Source organism: Colius striatus, chromosome 22, assembly GCF_028858725.1.
Source record: "Colius striatus isolate bColStr4 chromosome 22, bColStr4.1.hap1, whole genome shotgun sequence".
Lineage (NCBI taxonomy): Eukaryota > Metazoa > Chordata > Aves > Coliiformes > Coliidae > Colius > Colius striatus.
Genome location: NC_084780.1, coordinates 7,780,281 through 7,806,375, shown reverse-complemented (window position 1 = coordinate 7,806,375; position 26,095 = coordinate 7,780,281). Strand labels below are relative to the sequence as shown.

At 57.7% G+C, this 26,095-nt stretch overlaps 1 protein-coding gene across 1 annotated transcript; it reads left to right on the top strand.

Annotated features, from left to right (window-relative positions):
* The first annotated feature begins 24,249 nt into the window (after positions 1 to 24,249).
* On the top strand, positions 24,250 to 25,797 carry KCNA10 (potassium voltage-gated channel subfamily A member 10). Its single transcript, XM_062013603.1, has one exon. The coding sequence runs from the start codon at positions 24,250 to 24,252 to the stop codon at positions 25,795 to 25,797; it is 1,548 nt and encodes a 515-aa protein (XP_061869587.1).
* Positions 25,798 to 26,095: the final 298 nt, after the last annotated feature.

The window sequence follows — 26,095 nt, the reverse complement described above, 5'->3', positions numbered from 1 at the left end:
AGCCGTGGAAGTCGCCCAGGGGCCGTGATCCCAGCCCAGCTGCACGTGATGGGAGAGAAGTTCCTCATCCATGGTGGGGTTTTTTTGCCTGAGGAAGGACGATTTGGTTTGTAGGAGCTGCTGGACGTGACGTAACCGCACCAGGTCCACGCACGCTCCTGGGGCACCGGAGCCCAGCCCAGCGCTGCCTGGCCGCCCTGGGCTCAGCCTGCTGGGCCTTGGGGGCTTTTTAAGTGAGGTTTCCTTTCCTCTGCCTCCTGGGAGACTGTCCCTGCCCCTTTTGCACTTGCTCCCTCCTCGCTTGAGACTGCACTCCTGTCCTCCAGTGTGCTGCCCCACAGAGCAAGGGGAAAACGATGGGTGTTGGACCAACCCTGGCTGGAGCCGATGCGTAGGAAGAGGAAACCCGAGGAGGACTCATCCTGAGGATGCTGGAGCTGAACCTTTTGTTGCCATGGTTACAGGAGAAGTGGGACCAGGAGTGGAGAGAGGCCTATCAACTGTTCCAGGAGGACTGGTGGGAATCTGGAGCCGTTTAACCATGTGTTTGCTGGACAGAGGTGTAGACACCAGCTGCACCCCAATTGCACAGCGTGTACAGACGCCACTTGGCTTATTGACACCTGGGGGTCGGGTGGGTCTGTGAGCTGAGAGACCTCCCCTCCCCAGCCAGTAATGCTGACCCTTGTATATAGCTATACAGACCTGTGTACATACATATTGCCAATGAGCATTTGCTGTCTGGTTTCTCATGAGTGTAGATAATGGGTTCTTCACAGAGTATCACGAGTTTTGTAAATATCAGCACTAAGAGAAATAAATCTGTATATTATTGAGGAGCTCTGACATCGCTTCTGTGCAGGGTGGGGGGCAAGGAGAGGAGCAACTGTGTTTCTGGCGGGCTGGGTGGCCTTGGGGGGGTTTCTTTCTGTGCATTTAGACCTTTTGTGAGAAGAGAAACAGCCTGAACCGTGGGAAAATCAGTCTGTGCTCCACCAGCAGCCAGGCTGGAGGGGCTGCTGCTGGGGCTTCAAGGCAGAGTGCTTTGGTTTGAGTGTCCCTTGTGCCCTGTGTGACCCAGGGGACATCGTGTCCCATTCTGTGTCTCAGTCTCCCCGTCTGTGGCTGCACTTGCCACGCTGTCAGCGAGGAGCAAGCTGCAGAGCTCAGCTCGGCTTTGGGACAGGGAAAATGCACAAGTGGGTGGCTGGATCTGTGGATGGATGTTGTTAAGAGGAGAGGAGGTATTTAGGAGCAGACAATCCTGAACATTTAAGCCTGGAAACCCGTCTGAGTGTACAAAAAGTACCAGAAGTGTTTGAGCGGCGCATCCTGAGTCGTGTTTGCCGTGATGCTGGAGGAAAGCAATCCCCAAACCGGGCCAGTTTGTGTTCTCAGCCCCGTTCCCAAGCCCAGGAGAAGCTCCAGCTGGCTCTGGCAGATGCCAAACCCTTCCCTTCTCTGTGTTGTGTTGGTTTGTGGGCTCGTAAATACCTAAAGAGGTGCAAGGAGTTTGCAGGACAGAGGCTGCTCTGCACGGGCTCTGCAAAGGGGTGGCAGGAGGAAGCTGTGAGGCAGACAGGGTGAGTCTTTTCAATGGCCTGGCTGTCAGCATGTGGCTCAATCCTGGCTGAGCTTGGAGGAGGCAGGAGATGGAGTCAGGGCTGTTGCATCCTCCTGCCAGTGGAGCTGCTTGTGCTTTTGCACCATTCAAAGACACAAGGAGGGGAAGGGAAGAGTTTCACCATCCAAGCTGGAGACCTCGTGCTTGGGCAGCGCTTTGGGTGGCTCCCAACCTGTGCTGCTGCAGCTCCCTGCTGAGCACAGCCTGGCTGCTGATGCCTGTGCTACCTGACCTGCTCTCCCCCACTCTGCCAGGGGAAACTCCCTGAAACCCCTCCCAGATCTGCTCCAGGGCTCAGAAATCAGAGACCTCGACGTGACAGGGCGATGCTCTCGGTCACAGGGAGGATCACACCTCGTGCCTTTGCAAAAGCTCCTCTCCCTGCTGAGGGACCCAAACCCTCAAGATGCTGCTCATTTACAAGAAGGAAGGAAAAGATCCAAGAAAACACTCCCTGTGTTACTTGTCCTGGAAAGCTCAGCCATGCTCAAACCCCATTACAGCCCATCACATGTGCTCAAGGGACAAGCAGGAATTTTTAGCCCTCCTGGCTGCCTCTTTCCATTTGGCAAAGTGGGTACTTGGATCCTGAAAGCACCTCCCAGGCCAGAGCTGCAAGAGGCCATTAAGTAAGATGCTGAGAGAGGAGGAAGGAAAGCAGCCCTGTGCTGCTGCCCAGCGGGTGCCTGGGGCTGGGGGGCTCTGCAGGGAGCTGAATCGTGTCTGCTGCAGCCCCCTCGGTGTGGAGTGGCCTCAGCCAAGTGTCTGGGTGCAGAACTGGTGTAAAGGGGGTGTGTGTGAAGCGAGGCCCCTGCAGCCTATCTTTAGGGAACCTCCAGGCAAAGGTTGGGCACTTGCTCAGCTCAAGCTGAGATGCACATTTATCCCACAGCTCTGCAAATCAGGACAGGTCCCTCTGTCTCCTTCCCACAGTCTCTCTTCCTCCTTCTTCTCCCTCCTTTGCATTTGTGCTGGGTGTTGAAAAGCCTATTCCTGGGAGCAGTGCTCTCATCTGCACCCCAGCAGCGTGCCCAAGGCAGGAGAAGGGGGGGGTTAGACAAACAAGAGCAATATCTGGGTGTGAATATCAATCTGCCCTTTAACAGATGCAGAACTGAGCCTGCTGAGGCTCTGCATCTGTGAAGCATCAGTGCATGGCAATGAGGTGTGAGCCAAGGACTAAAGCCAGCTCTACCCAAAGATTTAGAGCTACCCCAATGCCTGAGGGATGACAGGAACCCCACTGCCTTTCTCAGCCCAGTGTGCAAGGTCCTGCCTGGGCACTGGGGGTCCTGGGCCTCTCTGTGCTGTCTCCAGGCAGCTGCATCCCTCCTGCAAAGGGCATCACCCGCTGTAGCTGCTGAGAGGGAGGTGAGGGAGGATGCTTCTAGGTCCCTGATGATGTGCAAGGTCTTTGAGATGGGTCCTGGGGAGCCCAAAACTGGTCTGGGAAGGTGGAAAGGGAGGAGGGGAGATGGTTGATGGCTCTTCCCTTCCTGTTTGGCCGTGGCTGCTCTCTGCCCCACCACCCCTGCACAGTGCAAGGGCTTTGCTGCAGGCCTTGGGTTTTATCCCAGTGGGAGGCTGGGCAGGCCCAGGGGAGAGGAGCAGGGCTGGAAGCTATTTCTCTAGCCTCAGCTATCTAAACCCAAGCAGCCTGCTTTGCTGGGCTCACCTGGGGCTCGATGTGCTCAATGGCACCTCCGAGAGACGCAGGGTTGAGGCTCCCCTTGGCCTCCCTCCAGCAACTGCACAGCGAGCCCAGATGGCTGCAGCTCCTTCCACTTCCAGACCAGTCTGATCCATGCTTCTGAGCATTCACATGCTGCTTATTTCCACTCTTTAAAAGGCAGAAGGAGAACTTAACCCTGAAGGACCTCCATCAAACAAGAACACTCTACACTTGTAGAACATCTCCTGGCCAGGCAGCACAAAGCACTTTACTCTCAGATGTTTTTAGAGGTTTTGGGTTACTGTAATGCTCTGAAACTCTTAAGGATGGAACAAAACCCCCCTCACCCAACCCAAACACAACAGCAGAGCGTTTGGTAGAGCAGGGCAGACTTTCCTGAAGACACAGACACACACACAGGGTTGTGGCATCCAGGAAGGCTGGCAAGGAGCAGGCTCTGAGAGTGGCTGTGCTTATCCTGAGGCTGCTGTTTGGTGCCTCTTACAGGGTGCATTTCATTAGGAGCTCTAAAGTGCCTCAGCAAAGGAGAGATTTGGGTTTCTCGGCCGTCTGCAGGGATCTGAGCCCAGGAGCAGCACAGGAGATGCTCTCATGCAGCTCTCACTGCAGTTTTACTGTGGCAGGGGAAGAGCCTCCTGCTCAGCTCCCAGCCACTCTGATGGCACTTCTGTTATTCAGCTTCCAGAAGTCTCCCTGTGCTGCACAGCCCAGGCCTGGGGGATGCTCCTCTCCATGAGTGACCCCTTTCAACCCCCCACATTCCCATTCCACCTGCAGCAGACTGATGCTACATCCCAGTATCTTTGGCCACTGGAGCATGTCTGTAGGCAGCAGCCTTCCCATGGTGGGAAGAGGGGACACCCTCATGGCCTTGGTCTGCCAGACCACAGGGGTTTGCTCTGCACAGGTTGTGCAAGGATGGAGAGAAAGGGCATCACAAGAGCTGCCTGGCACAGCTCTGCAGCACAAACTCTCCTCCAGTCTCCCTCCCAGCTCTGGCTGGGGGCCAGGCAGGTGCCATCAGCCGCCTTCCAGCACAGCTCCGTGGGGCTGGGACCTGGGACCGTCCCTGGAGCAGCAGCAGCTCCTTCCCTGCAGCCTCCCCTGGGAAGGACCATCCTTCCCTCCAGGCTGCTGCAGCATCTGTGGCCAGGGAGGAGCTGTACAAGGTGAGTTGTCTCCTGAAAAAGAGCAATAGCACAGTCCAAAGGCAGCTGGTGCCTCTGCCTCATTTTTGAGGCCTCTGGGTACAAATGATCCCATTAAATCCCAGTGGGCACTGGTTTCAGATCCCTTCCCTTCCCTGGCCTAGTTCAGCCTCAGTGCTGCCATTCAGTGAGATATGGACAGGGGGAGAGTTGGGCAGAGGAACCTCATGGTTCATGAGGCCAGTGCAGGGACAGCAAGGTGCTGAGGGGATGGAACCTGTGTGTGAGGGGGAAAGGCTGCAGCCCTGGGGCTGTTCAGCCTGGGGAAGAGAAGCCTGAGCTCAGGGGCACCTCAGCAGCACTGAGCAGCACCTACAGGGTGGGTGTCAGGAGGATGGGGACAGTCTGTTCTGTGGTGCCCAGTGACCACAACACAGGCGTTGCCTTGGTGCTGTGCAGGGTGAATGGGGTGGCACTGGGATGCTGTGCCAGAGGGAGGGGGTTTGCTCAGGTGGCTTCTCCCTGGCAGGGGCTCAGGGTGGGGGATGAATCTGGCTCTGCTGTGCTCTGCAGCTCCCCTGAGCTCATCCTCTCCCTCCCCACTGGCATCAGCACAAGCCCCAGCTCAGCACAGAGCTGCAGTGTCGTGGCTCAGGGATCAGACACTCGATTGCCATAAATAGCAAATTGGGGGAATGTGTTTTAGTGTATTAAATGCATTCCAGGAGCTGCTGATGCTCAGGGACATGACTGTGCTATTGATCCCCGTCCTGCTCCTGCTCCACACCTCCCTCTGGGCAGAGGTGACCCTCTGCCCCTGTGCTGAGTCCCAGGGGAAGGTGCTGAGCATTTATCACCACTCAGTCATTGGGAGTGAAGAGCCCTGGAGCTGGGGTCCCCATCTGCCCCAGTGCCCTGGGGATGTCTCCTGCCTGTGGAGGCAGCCCCAGGAGGAGCTCTCCTCGCTTTTGGGAGCCCTGAGATGGTCAGTGGGCAGAAACAACTCCGTGTGATTCATCCAGCTGGATTTAGCCCTTGGCCTGGGGGCCACAAGGGCCTTAGAAGAGCCCATTTATCTGCATCTGTGGTGAAAGGAGCCAAGGAAACAAGCTCAGATGGGCCATAATGCCCATTGTTGGTGCAAGGGGTGCCAGCTGCATTGCCAGGGCACCCATGGGCAGTGCTGAGGTGGGGGGTTCCCATCCCCAGAACCGATTCCCATCTCCAGCTCCACGCCTGGATCTGCATCCTCACGGTGAGGCCACAAGGACATGCCCCCTGCTTTCTCAGCTGGTGCCTTTCATGCCTCCAGAGAGGAGAGGAGACCCCTCTGGCTGCTCTTCTGTGGGCTGGGTGGCTGGGATGTGCCCTCCCAGCTGCCCGTCCTCCCGCCGTCTGCTGCCGTGGCACGGTGCCCGCTGCTGCCTCGGCCCGAGGCCTTCCCAAGGCAAGCTCTTGCCAAGTGAAAAGGGCTGAATGGTCAGTCAGCACAATGCCAGGGGTGCCATGAGCCTCGGGGGAAGGGGGTTTGGGGGCAGTGGCTCTGCTGGGTGGCATCCCTGGCACCGAAAGCGAGCATCTCTGGTCCAGCTGAGCTCGTTTCCCTGACTCCTCTGAGGCATTGCTCCTCTGGCCTGGAGACACAGCTCTGAATTAAGGCAGATGATTGGCATGGAGGAGCTTCTCTTTCACTCTGCTGACCATGACAGTGTTCTTGGCAACAAGAAGTTCTCCTCGAGGAGATGAGCCAGGAGGTCTCCAGGTTCCCACGGGCGCTGTCCCTCCCCTCGCCAGACGCCAGTCAGCCTCTCACACCCCCACTGGTCACTGCTCATACAGAGGCTTCTGGTGCTGCAGGAGGAAGCCAAAGGAGCTCCAAGGCCCCTGGCAATTCAAAGGTCAAGTGGGCTTGGTGGCAGCTCAGTGCTGTTCAACTGGCTGATCCCCAAGGCTCAGGGTGCCTTTGGTTCCCGGTGCTGCCAGAGCCCCAGCGATCCTCTGCCGCTGCTCCAGTGCCCTGACCCTGCACATCTCGCTGCATTTGCTCCAGTTTTGTGCCTGGTGAGTCTCAGGCCTCACACTGCCAGTTAATGGACCTTCAAACACCTGATCCTGCTTCACTGAGGGCACAACGTAGCTGCAAGGGAGCTGATGGGGAGGGGGTAGGTGCCCAAGCCTCACGGCAGCAGGGAAACTCATCTCTTCAGATCCCGTGGGACAGCCCAGACTCTGCCTGGAGGTGAACATTTTGCATCTATTTCCATGCAGACCCCTAAGTAGAGGCCACAAGATGTAATCTCTGAGGGTCCACTCCCTCCTCTTCACGTTGGCTGGAGGCTGTGCCCATGGGAACTGCCTCGTGGCTACAGTCCCAAGCCAAGGGGACGTGTCCTGCCCAGCAGCTCTGTCTGCAGCTGCATTTCCACAGCCAGCAGAGGAGCAAAGGGCACTGCAGGGGGCTGAGGAGGCATCTGCAGGAAGAGGAGGCTGAACACAAGTGCCTCAGGAGTGAAGAACGTCCTCCTCAGCCTGTCCTGGTGATGTTTCCCCTCTGAAGCAAAGCCAATCCTCTTTCAGTGGCTTCTTTCTCATTTCATAAAAGCTTTGGGAGGGATGGGAGGATTTTCAGCAGCTTCAGGAGAGACAAGAAGTCTCGTGCAGTCAGCTCCCTATTGATCTGACCCTGCAGATGAGACCTTCATCTGAAAGCTGTTGCCCTGGCTGTCCCTTTCTCCTCCCCAGTCCTCCTGCAGTGACTGCAGCTGGCTGCTGCCTTCAGTGCTTCAGCTCCTGCTCTCATCTGCTGTGCCATAAATAAATGATGAGTGGATTGATTAGTCCCTTCCCCCTGACTCCAGGCCTCTCACCCCTGACCATTTGTTGGCTTCAATGGAAACTTCTCCAAACTCTTCTAGATAGTGTTCAGACATCAGAAAGGTCTCTCCTTCTCGTTTCCTCCCACCTTTCGGGGCCTGCTTCCCTGTATCCTCACCTCCCACCTCCCTCTGGGATCCCTGTGTGGTGTATGCAGGTCCCTGGGCTGGGATGAGGAGCTGGCAGCAGAGTGGTTGCACCCACCAGGTCCCCACTGCAGGGGCTTGGCCGAGCTTGGGGGGTACATTAAGGCAGGATCGTGCCCACAAGCCAGCCTGGCTCTGTGCCTGGCAGAGAAGGATGCTCTGCCTCTTCTCTCCCTTGTACAAGGCATAAAACCTCAAAAAACAAAGGACTTGGTGTCTTGTGGGTGCTTTAAACACCCTGTCCCTCTGCAACCAGTCACTGCTGATGGTTTTGCACCAGGTGGTTTGATCCTGGGTGGGAAGGAGCATTTACTGGGGTGTCACCTCATCCTCTCCTGCTTCTCCATACCTGAGAGTATGGTATGGACCATACCTGGTATGGTCCAGCCTCTCCCAGCAATGTTCTGGCACCTTCATCTCTCCTTTTCCCCCTCTTAGCAAAGCAGTGGGGAGTGGGAGGAAGGATGCTCCAACCAGTGCTGGAGCTGGGGTCAAACAGGGTCACCACCGAGATCCTTTTCCTTCCTTTCCCTGCCCAATTCCTACATTTTCACCCAGATTTTCAGCCCAACTGGCACATCTGGTGCCCATCAGCAGGGAAAAGCTGCTCAGTAGCATCATCAGGGGAGCTGCAGCCTTGGCTGGGCACCTGGGGAATGAGGCTGATAACGAGGTGAGCAGCTCCACCTGCCTGAGCCTGGGAAGGGACGTTTGGCAGAGGCAAATCGCTCTGGGACCAGCCCTGGGGCTGCTGGTGTTACTGGCACAGGCTGCTCTGGGGTTAAAGCAGCTGAGTGAGGCCAAGCAGAGCTCAGACAGGAGCTGAGGCAGCCTTTAGAGGATCAGACACAAATGAAGCCCAAGATGTGATGAGCTGAGGGTGTGGATCTGTGTTCCCCAGGCAGCAGCACTGGGGATGTTGTGACAGCTTGGTGGCAGCTCCTGTCTGCATCTTCCTCCCCTGTGGGATCCAGGGAGGGGGAGGAGGGTTTGGTAATGGGAAGGAGGAGGAGAGCTGGGTCTCTGGAGGTTGTTTTGTTTGACACCAGTGGATTTTGCTGACTTGGTTCAGGGCTCAGGCTGTCAAAGGCAGGGCTGGGGGCTGCCTGCTGAGCTGGCACAGGCAGGAGGGGGGCTGAGGGGAGGGGGCTTTGGGGCAGCAGTGGGGGAGCAGCCCCCAGGTGCCTTTGGGAGCAAAAACCTTTGTGTTTTTTATTCTCCAGATGCTTATTTTTCACATTCTGCAGCTGGGGGGTGAAAGGCCCCTGGGCTGAGGGACAGAGCAGTGTCTGATGCACCCCCTCTGACCGAGGGACAACGGGAGGGTGCTGAGTGTGTGGCTTCTTCTCTTTATCCCCAGGGGAGAATGTTTTGCAAAGGACTAGAAAAGAGCAGCCTGAGGGGAGACCTCAGCAGCCACAGGGTGGGTGTCAGGAGGATGGGGAGATGCTTGTATCTGTGGTGCCCAGGGCCAGGACAAGGGCTGATGGGCATCAGCTGGGACACAGCAAGTTCCACTGGCACAGCAGGAGAAAGTCCTTTGGTGCTGAGGGGAGGGAGCCCTGGCCCAGGCTGCCCAGGGAGGGTGTGGAGGCTCCTCAGGAGGTTTCCAACCCCCCTGGACACGTTCCTGTGCCCCCTGAGCCAGGGGAAGCTGCTGTAGCAGGGGCTGGGGTAGCTCTGCAGGGCCCTTCCAGCCCATTCGAGTCTGTTCTATGGCACTTCAGGAGCATCACTGCATGGGGGCAGGTTTACACCAGCCAGGGACCCACCAAACCCAGGACACCTTCTGTGTGTTGAAGGAGAAGCGGAGCCCTTGACTCGCTCTCGTGTGTGTGTGCCTGGGCAGAGCATCCCCAGCCAAAACACGGGCACCACCGTCCCCTTCTGGCCGGAGCCGATCGCTTGCAGCCCTCGCCAGGACGCGCCGGATCCCTTTCGGGTGCATTCGGGGTGGGTTCGGCTGTGTCAGCAGCGTTTGGGCAGCGATGCTGCAGCGTCGGGTGCAGCTGCCGGGTCCTGGGGTGCTGCAGGAGTCGCTGCCCATCCCCGGGAGGCTTCAGCAACCGCTGGGAGATGCTGCAAAGACACCGGCTCGTGGCTCCAGCTGCGCTGTCTCCATCCCCCAGCCAGGGGCACTGTTGGATTCATTTGCCAGCACGAGATATTTTGATCTCTTGGGGTTTTTTTCCCCTTGGTTGAGTCTGTTAAAGCTGCTCCAGGAGGGGCAAAAATTCCCCTGGGAGGGAGATTCCAGGTTACTGACAGTAACTTTCACTTTCCTGGTCGCTTTTTCAGAGCCACCCTCAAAGTGCTGCTGTGGCCAGAGCAGCAAGCACTTGGATGTTACCAGGGTTTAGCTGCTGCAGGGACCTGGTTTGGAGCCTCAGGTGGAGTAACCTGAGCAGGTAGAGATGCTCCCTCAAGCTGCTGCCTGGAGATGGTTCAGCCTGCAGAAGACAAGGCTCTGGGGAGACCTTTTGGTACTGAAGGGGGCTCATGAGAAAGTTGGAGACAAGGTTTTTTAGGTCAAGAAGTGATGGCTGAAAGAGGGCACATTCAGCCTAGAGAGAAGGAAGGAACTCCTGGTGATGGGAGAGGTGAAGCACTGGCTCAGGGTACCCAGAGAGATGCCCCATCCCTGGAAACAGTCAAGGTGGGGTTGGATGGGGCTCTGTGCCTCCTGAGCTAGTGGATGTGGGTGAGGTGACTGGTGAAGTTCCCTTCCAAACCAAACTGTTCTCTGGTTCCTCATCCTTTGGCTGGTAGGAAATGGCCAAGCACTGGCCCCTTCATGGAGGGGGTTCAGTAAGGGCTGGAGATGGGTGCTTTGGTGTCATCCTTCGTGGATGCTGCTCTCCCCAGGGAGGAAGCAACAGTGTGAGAAGAGAGATGCTCTAGTCAGAGGTGGTGAGAGTTTCTTATTACTGATACAGAATAGCCTGATTGCAGTGACCTGGAGCTGCTGTGACGGGGCTTTGGGGTGATGCAAACCCACTGAGAAGGGGGCAGGGGTGGAACAGGAGCTGCCCATCCCTGGGGCAGCATCCAGCTGGGCAACAAAGACCCACGGGGTGGAACTTCATCGGGGTCAGCAGGGAGTGCAGGGTGATTAGTGACAGTGCTTATGGGCAGCCCAGGGAGGGGGTGGGGATCAGATTGCCCAGGCACCAGGGATAGCATAGCATGGGCCAGTGAAATCAGAGTGGGCAGAGAAAGTGATAACCAAGGATTAGAGAAGGGGGAGTGCTGGGGAAAGGGGCCTCAGGGCACAGGGACAGCAGTGGTGGGGTCCTTGTCCTCCCATTAAAGAGCTGCTCCAGGGACTGGGCTGCTGCTCCTGGCTCTGCCCTAGATGCTCTTCTCCTCTGTACTGGGGATGGGACTGTACCACAGACCTGCCTGAGATCCCCAGCTCCCAGCAGCAGGGGAGGATTCACCTGTGTGAGCATCCCTCTGTGCCACCCATGCCAGCCCTGAAGCACAGGAGGGCCCCAAGGTGTTTAACAAAACACACCAGCAGGCTTTGGCCTCCCCTAAAGATGCTGCACACGGGCTCAGGACCGGAGTTTAGAGCTCAGGGAGGGAGCATTGTGTGGAAGGGCCCCCCTGGCTGCAGCATCAGGGGGACCAGAGCTCTGCCCACACACCAGCTGGGAAATGGGGCTTGGGAAGGTGAGAGGGGAAACTGCTGCCCACGCTGAAAGAGGAGTGGGTGGCAGCCCTGAGCTGCCCTTGAGCCAAGTGCTGCCTGACCCCAGCTTGGGCTGCACTGAGGCAGATCTGTGCCCCCCCTGGGCTCTGCAGGGCTGGGGCAGCAGCTGAGTGTTGCAGGGACCAGGGAGATCCCCAAACCTCCTTCCACTTGATCAGCCTCAGCTTTCCCTTCTGGTCTGGAGTCTCTTCTGGGGTCCCCAACTCCTGAGTGACCCCCTCTCTTCCTCCCTCCACGCCATGGCTCAGCCTTCCCCTTCCCCCTGTGCCTGCCAAGGACCTGCTGGAGCGTGGCAGGCACAGAGCTGCTGTTGGCTGGGCAGCCAGGGCTGGGCAGATGGCAGGCAGAGCAGCTCATGGCCTGCAAAGCCAACCAGAGAAAGCTTTTGTTTTGCTGTCTGGAGCTTCTCTTTCAGGTTTGGTGTTTGCCAGGGCATGGACAGATCTCTGGGAGCAGCCCTGCTGTGGTGGGGGAGGTGTCTGACCCTCCTCAGAGGGGGCTCAGGGTGGCTGGTGGTCTCCTGTCCTGCTCTGGGTGGTTGTGGGCAGCCAAGGCCCTGGGGAGAGGCTGGATCCAGCACTGCAGCCTCAAAGCTTTCAGTGATGAGCAAACCCACGAGTCCTGCTGAGCAGGACAATGAAGGAGAAGACAGAACTAAGTGGGACAGAGAAGGGAGGTGATGGAGGCAACAGGGTGCTGTGAGGAGGGAGAAACACAATCCACCCAGGTGGGTGCATAATTTATCTGCCCATTAGCTATTAATGAGGCAGCCCTTTGTATCAAGTCTCTAGACGTCCTTGTAACAACTTCAGGCCTTTCTGCAGAGCATCACCCTTCCTGGGTGTTCCTGTGCCACTTGCCATGCTGACATGATTCTTGATATGTCCTGTGCCTTGGTTAGCAGCAGCCAGCTGCACGTGTCGTTAATGAGATCCCCCATTAGTGCAGTGTAACAGTAATCTCAGGGAAACACCTGTGAGGCAGCAGCATCCCTGAGGGATGTTGGCCATGCATGGGCTTGGGTGGTGCTTGAAGGATGGGGGTCAGCCTTTGAGGCTTCCTTGTGAGTTTGGGTTAAAGCAGAATGGCCAAGCTGCTGGCTTGGGCAAGCCATGGGCCTTTCCTTCCCTCATCTGCTGCTTGTGATTGCTCTAGGACTGGCTGTGGTACCTGATACCAAGGTGCAGATCAGCTCAGTGTGGCAAGAAGAGCTGGAGAACACTCATCTGTCTTGGTCAACAAACTCATAGCTGCCCTGCAGCCTCCTGCCATCAGAAAAGATGACCAAGACTCCATGCCATAGGTTTGGAAGGACCCATCAGAACAGCCAAAGTTCCTACAGATGGTTCTTAGTGGCTCAGGGACTGAGGTGGGTCTTTGTTACTAAGACCCTTCTGCAACCTCATCAGCTCTGCCCTGGCTGTGCCTGACTGATGCTGCAGCTCAGAGCTCAGTGTGGGCTGCTTTTTGAGCTTGCCTGTGATGTGGGGTGCTCAACACCTCCTGGAAAAACACTTGAAAGGCTCCTGGGGCTTCCACAAGCCAACTGGTCCTCAAAGTATTGGCCTTGTATCCCAGAGGCATTGCCCAGGGAGGAGCAGTGAGGCCCAAGCCCAAAGCAACCCAGCTCCTGCTCAGGCAGCCTTGGAGAGGCTGAGAGTGGGCTACAGCCCGCATCTGGGCAGGTAAGAGCTGCTGGATTCTTTGGTGCCTTTTACTCTTCAAGTATGAATGTTGCTTCTTAAAACAGGTTGGAAGAGCTCAAGAGGAATCTCATGTCTGAGTTGCCCATGGAGCAATGACAGGGAGAAATCTGCTCCCACTGTCACTTGGGGAGCTTCAGCTGAGGAGCTGAGCTCTTGGGGGCTCAGCCTTCTCCCTGGGGGCTCAGCCTTCTCCCTGGGGGCTCAGCCTTCTCCTGGGGCTCAGCCTTCTCCTGGGGACTCAGCCTTCTCCCAGGGCTGGCTGCTGAAGAGTTTGGGTTTGCTGAGGGCATCGTGTGTGAAGATGCAGCACAGCCCTGCTTGCAGCACTGCCTTTCTTGCCAGGGTTTCCTTTAAAGCCAAGGACAGCAAGGCAAGGTAGGGTTTCAGCAGGGTATAGGATTTCTGAATCTGAGTCTTTCCTGAGACAAACTCTCTCTGATCCTCACCTGCCTGTCAGAGATGCGCCGGCACCGGCCGCAGCACCCCGGACCCTCCCGTGGGCTGAGCAAGGGCTGAGCTGTGCCTGAGCTGCCTGGAGGGGGCTGCAGGTGAGTGACTGGCTTGCATGTGATTTACTGGGCTTCTAAAGGTCTGTGTGGCACTGGTGGTGGAATGGGAGCGTAGCTGAGCCCAAGGGCCATGGGAAGTTCCCACCTGCATTGAGCCACTCTCTTCACTCCGCTGTGTTCTGGTTGGGATGGGGAGAATCGCCCTGCTGGGAAACTTTCCATTAATCTCCAGCTGAAACGGTGCTTGGCTCATGGTTTTGTACCAGGCTGTGCTGGTACAGGATTTATTGGATGCTCCTGGGTTTGTGCCTGCACCCAGACACACACACTCTGTGCTTTGAGCATTTACAGCCCTCGTTTCCCTCCCAAGACTCCGATAAAGTCGTTGCTCTTGGCTGTGACCTTTGGAAAGGGTCTGAGTGCTCTGCAAGCCTTGTGCTAGGAAATCCTCAGCCTGCTTCAGTGGAGCATATGCAAACAACCACTGCAACACACAGGAGGAGATAATACTTGCCTTCAGCCTGCTCAAGTGTAAGGATGTGGGGTGAAACAATTGATCAGTGCCCGTGAGAGGCTGAAACCTGCAGCTGCCAGAGAGTCACTTAAAAGCCAGAGCAGCGGCGGGTTTGTTCTGTGGGGGGTGGGTTGAGTGGGGAGGGGATGAGCTGCAGGACAGGACACCAGCACATTCAGGCTGCAGTGGTAATGGTTAGTGGGATCTTTTTTTGCTTGGCCTGGTCTCACCTGGAGATGAAAGGGACGTTTTGGGTGGTGCTGGGGACACACTGCGGCACGAGGGGAGGGGGAACGGCAGCACTGGGCCAAAGCTGCTGCTGGTTCCAGTAGCTGCAGCACAGCTCCCATGTCGGGGCTCAGGAGTGATGAAGGGTTTCCAGAGAGTCCAGTTTGTCTTGCCTGGTCTTGTGGGTGGGTGCAGGAGCTGGTGCTGGCTCCGTGCTCGCTGCAGCTCTCGCCTTACCCAGCACTTCCAGAAGGAGCCCCCAGAAAACTGGGCACTGGGGGAAAAGGTTGAGGGGGAGGAATGGGAAAGGGCTGAGGAGACTTTCCTTGGCTAGTGTTGGGTTTGGCTTCAAGCAAGCAGCACCTCAGAGCTCCTCTGTGAGAGCTGTTTGGTGTGTGATGAGTTTGATGGTCTCAGGAGGAGACAATCTCTGCAAAGGCTCCACACGCCAAAGCCTGATCCTTAACAGCAGGAAAATGATGGTGTTGCTGATTCCCAGAGCAACACAATTTGTCTTCCAAGGCTGAGCTGTTCCCTTTGCATCTCCCCCAGCTCTGAGGTGACTTAAAGCTGAGGCTTTTACAGCTGGGATCACACGTCTGTGCCCCTGCAAATCACTCCTTGTTGCATCCTGAGTTGGAATTTAGCTCCTGGCATTCGGCTGGGGAATCCACAGCTTTGCCATGGGCACTGAGCTGCTGCCTTGGGCACAGAGTGGGGGTCCCAGGGCAGCTGTACCCCCTGGGCTTGGCTGCCACAGGGCTCAGCCATGCTTGTTTTCAAAGGTCATAGGAAGGAGATCAGGAAATTGCTCTGAAGCCAAATCAGTTCCAACTTTGCCTGAGGAGCCTGGGGCTGCCAGGGGAAGATGATCCCAAGGGGCAGCTTTTTGCTTTGTCTGAGCTTTGAGATCTTCTTCTCCCCACACCTGGGGGGAGGGGGGAAGATTTTCCAGACCTGATTTTCCAGAAGGTTGTTTTCCTTTATTTCCTTGGGTTTTCTCTTGAGCAGCACCTCTGGGACACCCTGACTTTGCTGCCAGGGCGCTGCTGGAAGGGCTCAGTGCTGACTGATCTCAGTATTTTCCTTTCTCAATTTGATGGCACAGTGCAGAAACCTGCCCCAGTTACACAGGCTGGAATTCAGCTGGAGGGAAAGGCTCAGCATCCCAAGCTGCTGCCAGGAGGACTGGGGATGCAGGCAAGGGCTGGGGATGTCTTTTGGAGGTCAGCTGGGAAATGCCTTGGCTGGTACTCACCCCATTCCCGTGTGCTGAGTCCCTTTCCAGAGTGATGCTCTCATTTTTGCCCTTGCTTGTGAAGTTTTTGGGGCAAGGAAGGCAGGCAATGCTCTCTGCAGGGGCTGGGGAAAGAAATGGAAAGGGAAGTAGCTGCAGTTTTATCAGATTGGTCAGGGAAAGTGGGCAGAGGCTTGAAACAGCAGCTCAGCCGCCTTCACCAAAAGCAATAGGTGATGGTCACAGCCCTGATGGCTCCTGGCACTAACTGAGGGGTTACAGCTGAATCCAGCAACCTCAGCTCTGCACCTGCCTGGGGCTGCTCTTGGTCAGTACAGCCAGGACACAGTGTTGTACAGGTAAGGTGTGACATCCCTGCAGAGGTCCTGGGCACCATGTGCCATATCCAGATGGGATGAGGAAATCACCCAGGGGGGCAGCTCCTGCTCCTGAAGCTCCAGTGCTCTGGGATCTTCCCTAAGGGCAGCCACAGGCTCCCAGGAGTGGAGGATTTCCCCATGAGCTGGAGCAAAGTCAGGCCTGGATGCTGAGGATGTGCCTGGCCACAGGGACCCATGGCCAGAGGAGCCCTGGGTGCCTTCACCCAGCCGGTGCCTCGGGGCAGCAGCAGCAACGGAGGCTCCTGATCCCCAGCTTCTTTCTCCTCTCAAGTGGATGCAAAGGAACAGGATTCCTGTGAAACTGCCACTGTCCTGGCTGCATGTGGCAGAGCTCAGCAAGCAGCTCTGCATGGAGAGGACAGAAAGGGCCATGTCTGAGCATCACCTGCTCTTCCTCTGCTCTGGGCTGCTCCTTCCTCACCCTGCCTTGGGAGGCAAAGGCTGTGTGTGCACGAGCAGGAGTGGGAGTGGTGAGCTGGGGGTCCTGGATGTCGGTGGTGCTGGTTGGCAGAGCCCAGCCAGGGAACAAAAACCCATTTCAGGCACAAGGAGAATGAGGCCACGGAGTCCCACTGGGCTCACGTGGGTACAGCATCACCTCCCAGCACAGGAGAGGTCCCAGCGTCCCTGTGCCCGGGACAGGCAACGGGGCAGCAGCACCCAGCAGCCCCCAGAGCTGCAGGAGGATGGAGACAGGGGGAGCAGGTGCCCTGCACGCTGCAGGAGGATGAGGATGATGCAAAAGCCAGGTTTGTTGCTCTCATCTTCTTTGCAGCAGCTCTTGTGGTGGGGTAAAATTAGGGGCAGAGGAGAAGAGGCTTTGGAGGGTGGGTTTGGGGCAGCTGGGTGCTGCATCGCTTTTTTGTTGGATGTTTTTGGGATGGTGGTGACCAGGGGAGAAGTTCAGATGTGGTTGGAGGAAAAGGGAGAGTGGAGGTGTCCCTGATGGCTGGGTGCATGCTGAGGAGCCCCAGCACTGCTGGGAGTTGAGGGGAGACCCTCAGTCACTCTAAATCCTCGTTAAGCTTTGCTGCTGGCTCCCAATTTCAATGTCCTTGTCAGGATGGGACGGGGGGGGTCACAGGCTGGTGTGATGTGCTTGGGAGAGCTGCCCTGGCTCAGCACACGATGCCACAAAGCCCCCACTGAGAGCAGGACCCCAAACTCTGCCACTGCCTCTTTTCAGCTGCCCTTGCTGCAGGAGTGGGGATCGATGCAGGTGCCCATCTGACCCGATTCGCAGCTTCCTATTGCTTTCCATTTATACCATCCATCCATTTTTGGCTCTGGCCGCCAACCTCGCAGCAAGGTTTGCTGCCAGTGCGGATTCTGGGAGGGGCACAAGGTCATTTCTCCGTCCTGAGGAGCAGAGCGAGGTTCCAGCGCTGAGCTCTGCCCGGGGGCTGGGGGAGGGGAGGTGTGCGGGGGGGCTTTGCCTCTGCCCCAGCGCTTTGGGACGGGCTGGGAAAGTTTCGCATCGATTCAGATCGAGTTGTCTTTCTCGCCTTACAGCTGCGGCCGCAGGAGGGTGAGGGGCGGGATGCTGCTCCCGCGCCCTTCCCGCTCCGTCCCGCTCCCCGTCCCGCACCCTGACCCCGTCCCATCCCGCACCCTGTCCCGGCTCCATCCCGCACCCCGACACCATCCCATCCCGCACCCTGACCCCGTCCCGTCCCGCACCCTGACCCCGTCCCGTCCAGCACCCTGACCCCGTCCCGTCCCGCGCCCTGACCCCGTCCCGTCCAGCACCCCGACCCCATCCCATCCCGCACCCTGACCCCGTCCCGTCCAGCACCCCGACCCCATCCCATCCCGCACCCCGACCCCATCCCATCCCGCACCCCGACCCCGTCCCGTCCCGCACCCCGACCCCGTCCCGTCCCGCGCCCCGACCCCGTCCCGCACGGAGCCGGGAGCTCAGAGGGGGGATCCGGGGCTCTCCCCATCCCTCCTGGCGCTTTGTGTCCCTCTCCCGTCCCGCGGCCGCTTCCTAAAGCACATCCAACACTTGGCAGCGGCGTTTGCTTCGCGAGTCTCAGCGCGGAGCATCCCCCCCGCCTCCCAAAAGCCCGCTGAGCATCCCCAGGAGCCGCCGCAGCACTGACGGGCACAAACCCGTGTGAATGGCCCTGAATGAGGTGAAAAGCCCCGAGCAGGGGAAGGTGAGCGGGGCTGAGCTGCAGCGGGGGCTGGCCCGGCCCCAGGCGATGCCCAGCTCCCCTGGCAGAGCACTTGGCATCAGCGCAGAGCTCATCTCGCCCCCTCCCTCGGCTGCTTTCCCCTCTCCCTGCTGGGGCTGCGGCTCCTCCGAGCAGGGACTCGCCCTCACTTGTTATTAAATTACATCCTGACCCAGTTAATCCCGAGCTGATTAATTTGGGGCTCTGTGGCTGGCTATCAGCAGGGTTTCATCTGCTCGTGCTGTGTACTGGCCGCTCTGGGCTCGCCCGAGCTGAAGCTTTTCTTAACGTAAAACAAAATCTGTGGGTGGGAAAATGAGGCTGAGGGCTGGGAAAGGGGAGGGTGCCAGGCGTGTGGTGTGGGCTTGCTCCTCTGCCTGCTCTGGGGGTCAGCACGGAGGGATAAATCCATCCCAGCAGCGGGAATGCCCTTTGGGATCTTGCTGCTGGGCTGCACAGCACATCCCCAGCTCCGGGGAAACTGAGGCACGGCGGTGGCAGGAGCCCGTAGGAGCCAGTGGCCACTGGTTCAGGTTGATCATTTCTTTGCTGGGGCCACTTGTGGGTTTAAATGTTGGGACTCATCCTGCCCCTCCCCTTGCCTAGGACACAATTTCAACTCTCCTTTAGAAGCAAAGCTTTCAGGTGGGGGGTTCTCAGGCTTCTCTGGGCTCCTCTGGTGCTGTGGGGCAGGAGAAACCCCATCCTCACCCTCACCCTCAGCCAGGGATATTGCAGCACTTTTTGGCCCCTTTCCCATTTCTCTTCTGTTCTTGCACTGAGGACTTGGAAGCAGAGGCAGCTTCTGCCAGACCCCCATCATCCCCTGGAAGGTTTGAATTATTCTCCCAGGGTTTTTATCCTTTCATCACCCCTCAGCATCTCCCCTCCTGCTTGTTCCCTCCCAGCTGCACACACAGGCCTTGAACTGAAGGAGTTTGATTTGCAAACTTCTCCTGAAGAGAACCACAAACATTTGCATTTGCAGGACCTTTTCCATCAACAAACCCAGTAACTCCTTTGTTCCTCAACCATGGACAGATCCTGCTCCAGTCCCAGCAGCAGCAGATGCTAATCGAGGGTCACTTCATGCAGGGCTGAGGAATAACAGGCTCAATACCTGCTGCAATAGCAGTGCTGCAGCACAGCTGGTTAGTTCTGCTAAGAAAGAGGGAAATGAGCAGGGGCTGATGACTGTGGGCAGTTGCTCAGTGGCCTGAAGCATGTCCCTGGGAGCAGAGCTGGTGGCATCAAGTCACTTGGGTTAGAAAATCCCTTGAAGCTGCTGCAGTCCCAGCCCTGCCCTCACCCTGCCCAGCCCAGCACTGACCCACAGCCCTCAGCACCTCAGCCCCAGGGCTTTGGGATCCCTCCAGGGCTGGGCACTGCCCCAGCTCCCTGGGCAGCCTGGCACAGGGGCTCACACCCCTCTCAGGGAAACAGTTCTGCCTCAGCTCCAACCTCAACCTCCCCTGGCACAGCCTGAAGCTTTTTCCTCTTGTCCTGTCACTTGTTACTAGAGAGCAGAAACCGACCCCCAGCTCCCTGCAGCCTCCTGTCAGGGAGTGTCAGAGTGCTCCTGTCTCCCCTCAGCCTCCTCTTCTCCAGGCTCAACACCCCCATTCCCTCAGCCCCTCCCCATCAGTCTTGTTCTCCAGCTCAGGGCCAAAAGGGTGTTTCAAATCACCTTGGTTGAACACAAAGGCAGAACTTTCTCAGGGGTGCCCAGGGTGTAGCTGAAATCTCCAGAGATGAGGGAGTTGTGTAACTGCCCTGCTTTTTGGAGGCAATGATGTTATTCCAGGCATCTCCTCCCATGCCTGTACCTGTTTTCCTCTGGACCATGACCCTGCTTTGGCTTCAGTGATGCTGCTATGAACAGCAGGTTTTTGCTAGAGCCCCAGCACGAGCCAGATCATCAGCTCCTGTGGCTGCTTTTCAGGCTCCACGTTTGGATGCTCTTTGCCCCAGTGCAGGATGTGACCCTGGTTAGTGCCAGTAAGGAAAAGCACCAGAAGAAGTCAGGTAACTGCCCACAATCACCATCACCCTGCTCAAGCTCTCCCAAAGCTGGCTTTGGAGGGGAGATGGGCACAAGGCTGGGTCTGTGTGGATTTGGGTGCTGGGAATACTGATGAAATGCCTTTGTTTTTAGCAGAGCTGCAGCTGCCTCAGGGAGGGTGAATATGGACACTGTTAAAATCCATATCAAATGAGAACCCAGCCCTGAGGGGCTTGAGCAAAGGTTGTGTTCCCTTTCCCTTGCAGGTGGCTGGAGATAAGGTGCTCCATGCCAGGAGATCCTGGGCTCTCCTCTGGGATGAGGCAGTTTAACACACTCATTAATGTCATGGAGGAAGAAATAGCTCAGAGGACAGAGAAGGATGCTGGAGGAGGGAAATCGAGGTGAGAGGGTCCCTCAGGAGCAAAGGAGCGTCACTGTGGAGGAATTCAGGCTGAAGAAGTCAGGTAGAAATGTGCCACTCTCTCCTCTGCCTTGGGGAGGCTTGGGAGGAGGAGGAGGGTGTGAAGGTAACCTGAGTGAAGGTAGGAGATGAGACCCAGCCCCTTGTGAGGCCACCCAACAAGGATGAAACCACCCTGGAGCACACAAGGTGAGGTGAAGGGGGCTGGGAACAGCTCTCACCCCATGGGAAGCCTCTTTCTGTCAGATGCTTGTGATTTAACCTCAAATTGTCCCAGGGCAGGTTGAGGTTGGAGCTGAGGCAGAACCGTTTCCCTGAGAGGGGTGTGAGCCCTGTGCCAGGCTGCCCAGGGAGCTGGGGCAGTGCCCAGCCCTGGAGGGATCCCAAAGCCGTGGGGCTGAGGTGCTGAGGGCTGTGGGTCAGTGCTGGGCTGGGCAGGGTGAGGGCAGGGTTGGGGCTGCAGCAGCTTCAGGAGCTTTGCCAACCAGAGTGATTCAGAGTTTCTCTGGTGCCCGTGAGCATCCCAAGCTCCAGAAGAGTGAAAAGATGGGGAAAGAAGAACAGACCAGAAAGATCCCAGTTCTGTGGGTGGATGGTGCCAACCTACCCGTGCCCAGCCTCCCAGGGCACCTATTTATAAGGCTGTAAGCCCTGCAGTGCTGTGGGAGCCAGAGGCTGGGGGCAGCCAGGCACGAGGCCAGGGCAGGACCCCCGTCTCTGCCCAGCCCCACGGTGCCCTCCATGGACTCAGCCGACTGTGCCCACGGCTGCCACCGCTCCCAGGCCCCTGGGGCAGGCTGGAGATGGCCCATGTGGCCGTGGCACCGTGGCCATCCTCTCCTGGAAAGGAGCCCACTGTCCCCACAGCCACAGAGGAGAGGAAGGTGGGCAATGGGGGACGCTCCAGCGCTTGGGCTGTCCCCTGCCCTCCTCTTTTTACCATCACACTTCTGGGAGATAACAGAGCCCTGTCTGCAGCTGGAAATCCCTCTCAGTGCCAGCAGCATGTGGGGCCCTGTCCCCCCTCTCCCTGCCTCCCTCCCAGGGACCAGCCACGTCACGGACAAGACCTGTCCCCCAGGCACCACGCGGAGCTTTGTTGGGGATTAAAGGTGGCATCTCGGGAAGGACACGTCCTCCCCCTCCCCTTCCCCCGGCCAGGGCAGGGCTGGCGGCTCCCCCTGCCCCAGGCGAGCGGGGCATGGCCAGGGGGTGCCCCCTGCACCCCCCCAGCCCCCTTGCCCATGGACCCCCGGCTGTTGGTAGCCCACTGGCAGGGCCGAGGCTCTGAAGGCGCCGGATCCCGCTGCCGAAGCCCATCCCCGGGGCACGGGGCTGCCCGGCACAGGGTGAGGCAGGCAGAGAGGAGCCTGCTCAATGCCACTGCCTGCATGATCCCAAAGGGACCTTCCAAGGGTATGGATGGACTTTTTTATTCTTTCCTAACCTCTGCTTTCCCCCCACGTGGGTTGAGCAGCTCTCTAACAGCTCTCTCCCCAGACACAGACGCTGGCGCTTCCCTGCCCTGGGCGGTAAGTCCCTGGCGATGGGGCTACGGGGGGAATCGTCTCCTCTCTCATCCCAGCTCAGGGGTGATGGGGAGGGGATGGGGGGAAAGGGAGGCTCAGCATCTCCACTTCTCTGGAGAAACCTTGGAGATGGGTGATGGTCAGCCCAGGGCTGCTGGGGATGAAGGGAGCGTGGGTGGGAAGCAGAAGGGAGTTGCTGATGGGTGGTGGTCAGCCCAGGGCTGCTGGGGATGAAGGGAGGGTGGGTGGGAAGCAGAAGGGAGTTGCTGATGGGTGATGGTCAGCCCAGGGCTGCTGGGGATGAAGGGAGGGTGCGTGGGAAGCAGAAGGGAGTTGCTGATGGGGAGGTTTTGATGGTTGCAGAGGGGCTGGTGGAAAGCACAGCCCCAGTGTGCTGGGATGTGAGGGGTGAAACACTCCTTCCCTCTCAGGATGACCTTTCTGTTCCCCTGTCTCTCTCCCTGGCTTGGGGTTTTTATGATCATCATTTTGCCCAGGCAGGGATTTCAGATGAAGGATATTAGTTAATCAGATTCTGAGAAGCAGATGTTGGGTGATTTAGGAGGGAAAAATGAGGCAACTTTCTAGTCCAAGCCTCGGCTGCAGCCTGGGGCACGCTCTGCAGAGCTTTGGGGGGATGGTTTGTGGCTTCATTCATCTCAGTCTAAACTTAAAATGAGGTGGATGGGGTGGCCTGGAGGTTTGGGGGTGGGTGAGGGGGCACCTACCTCCAGTGATGGGGACAGGAGGAAATCAGCACATCTGAGGGCTTTGAAAGCAAGGAAAGGGAAGTCAGAAGCTTCAGTTTTGTCTGTGGTGGCCAGTGCCAGGACAAGGGGTGATGGACATCAGCTGGGACACAGCAAGTTCCACTGGCACAGGAGGAGAAACTCCTGAGGTGAGGGAGCCCTGGCCCAGGCTGCCCAGGGAGGGTGTGGAGGCTCCTTCTTGGGAGAGAGGAGAGTTGCTGTGTCATGGAGATGTCTGAGTGGGACACTGGGGATGGAGGGCTTGGGTTTGCAGTCACTGAGGTTCCTCAGCTTTGCAACTGGTTGCTCTGAGGGGCAAAACTGTGCTGCTGCTCCCTGCAGACCTGGCCTAAATTGTGTTGCTGTTCTTGGCAAGGGAGGGCATGTGGGTTGTTTCACTCCCTGTCTCTGAACTTGGCTGGGTAAGAAAGCCATGGTGCCCTTGGTCATGAAGAGCAGCTCTGCATCTCCTGCCACGGGTTCCCATGCCTGGAGGATGTATTTCTGTGGGAAAGAGCTGGAGAGGAAATAGAGCAGGGGGTTGAATTCACTTGGAAATTGGTTTTTTGGGGGCAATTCTTCCTTCTTTTCTTCCAGTTATTCCCTGTTAACCTCTCATTTCTGCTTCTGCCTGAGGCAGGACAGGTAAATCCCCAGCTCCATAGCTCCCAGCTTGCTCCCTGGGCTCCTCTTTGCCTCTGAGTTCAGTTCAAGAGGGAGATGTGCACCCAGGAGTATTTTGGGGACGTGGTGTCCGTGGCTGAGAGCCTGACACCCTTCAAGTGAGCTGAGTGGTTAGTCCTCATCACCTTCCTATGGCTGGGAATATCAAGGCTACCATGAGGAAGGCCTGAGGACATCACTCCTGCCCCAAAGTCTGGATCAAGTCAGGGGGTCCCAGCTTGTACCCCTCTTTATGCAGAGCAAAGGGGTTCTCCAGGGCTGGTGGATGTGTCCTTCTCCTCCTGACCTGCCTTTCTCCTGGGCTGCACTCCCCAAATCCCAGTGTGGCCCCTAGTTTGGGAACTGATTTCCAAAGGCTGGTTGACCTAACTTCAACATGCTGGGATCTGACCCAATGTTTCTCCCAGCCGGAGCAAGGGCTGCTGCTAACCAGGACACCCCCAAATCCTGCTCCAAACCCTGCACCTGCACCTAGAAATGTCTGAAGTGCCCCCTTGCTCTGGGGCAAGGCTGAGTGGGACATCTGGGTTCACCCCCATCCTCTGCTGCTGCCTGACCTTCTGTCCTTAGGAGCTGTAAGTGCTATTGGGAGGTTTAATCACCACAAGGAAGCCAAGGCTCACAGGATCCTGAGATGAACGACCTGCTGGAAGCACAAAGCTTTTGCCAGTCAAGGAAATGAATGCTACCATTACAAACCAAAACCCCTCTGGACTGTCTGACCTGGGGGCTGTTTGAGCTCTTTGCAGCCCAGCCGAGCGCTGCAGATGCACAACTGAGCTCGGTGTCCCTGTCCCCTTCCCTTGCAGATCCTCATAGCGTGGGAAAGCCACGAGCTGCCGGCAGCCCGGCCGGGGATTTGCGCTGCTGAGCTGCTTAGTGTGTGATGGACACGTCCAGTTGGAAGGAGATGGAGGTGGCACTGGTCAGTTTTGACAACGCTGATCAGATCGTGGAGGATCCCTGTTATTCAAACGACCTCAGCCCCGCCAGCCAGGCACGGAAGGGCCACCCCAGCTGCGCCAACCTCCTCTCCAACCTGAGGATCCTCATCAACAGCGACAACGCCAACAATGAGACCATCTTCTCCAGGTTCTCCGCCGAGTTCAGCGAGCACCTGCTGGGGGAGAGGGTGGGGATGGACGAGGGGGACCAGCGCGTCATCATCAACATCGCTGGGCTGAGGTTCGAGACGCGGCTCAAGACCCTGGACCAGTTCCCCGAGACCTTGCTGGGGGACCCCGAGAAGAGGATGCGGTACTTCGACTCCATGAGGAACGAGTACTTCTTTGACAGGAACAGGCCCAGCTTCGACGGGATCTTGTACTATTACCAGTCTGGGGGGAAGATACGGCGCCCGGCCAACGTCCCCATCGACGTCTTCGCCGACGAAATCACCTTCTACGAGCTGGGCGACGAAGCCATGGACCAGTTCAGGGAGGACGAAGGGTTCATCAAGGACCCCGAGACCCTCTTGCCCACCAATGACTTTCACAGGCAGTTCTGGCTGCTCTTCGAGTACCCCGAGAGCTCCAGCGCAGCCAGGGGCGTGGCTCTGGTCTCCGTCCTGGTCATCGTCATTTCCATCATCATCTTCTGCATGGAGACTTTGCCGGAGTTCAGGGAGGAGAGGGAGTTTAAATCCCCCCAGGAGCTTTCTAAGAACCTGACAGACAGCTCTCTGGCCCACAGCACCTTCACAGACCCTTTCTTCGTCATAGAGACCGCCTGCATCGTCTGGTTCTCCTTCGAGCTCTTCGTGCGCTTCGTCGTGTGCCCCAGCAAGGCCGAGTTCTTCAGGAACATCATGAACATCATCGACGTTGTGTCCATCATCCCCTACTTCGTGACGCTCACCACCGAGCTGATCCAGCAGAGCGAGCTCAACGGGCAGCAGAACATGTCCTTGGCCATCCTCCGGATCATCCGGCTCGTCAGGGTCTTCCGTATCTTCAAGCTGTCCCGGCACTCCAAGGGGCTGCAGATCCTGGGGCAGACCCTCAAGGCCAGCATGCGGGAGCTGGGCTTGCTCATCTTCTTCCTCTTCATCGGCGTCATCCTCTTCTCCAGCGCCGTCTACTTCGCCGAGGTGGACGAGCCTCAGTCCCACTTCTCCAGCATCCCCGACGGCTTCTGGTGGGCCGTGGTCACCATGACCACCGTGGGCTACGGCGACATGTGTCCCACCACGCTGGGGGGCAAGATCGTGGGCACGCTGTGCGCCATCGCGGGCGTGCTGACCATCGCTCTGCCCGTGCCCGTCATCGTCTCCAACTTCAACTACTTCTACCACCGCGAGACGGAGAACGAGGAGAAGCAGCTGCTGCCGGGGGAGGTGGAGCGGCTCCTGAGCAGCGCCGTGACGGGCGCCGGCAGCCTGGAGTCGCTCAACAAGACCAACGGGGGTTACCCGCGGGACAAGGCCAAGAAGTGACGCTCTGGGGGCTGCAAAGGGCCCCCGACCCCTGCACGCCCTCACCCATCTGCTTCTCGTGCAAACCAAACCCGCTGCTGCTGCTGCTTTGGGTTGGGTTTTGTTTGGGGTTGTTTTCTAGACCTTTTTCAGTCTCTCACATCCTGTGGCTGGTCAAATAAACACCACCTTTCTTATCTCTCTTCCCTGCCCGGCACTCTGCTTGTTTTTGCTGGTGCTCAGCTGCTTGAGCGAGGTGGCAGAGCAGGATTCTCCTCACAGAGCTTCCCCCACTTCATGGAGGGGGGGAAAGGGCAAA

What these genes read in the sequence shown, in the direction of transcription:
- KCNA10 (XM_062013603.1), top strand. Translation starts at nt 24,250, where the DNA reads ATGGACACGTCCAGTTGGAAGGAGATGGAGGTGGCACTGGTCAGTTTT.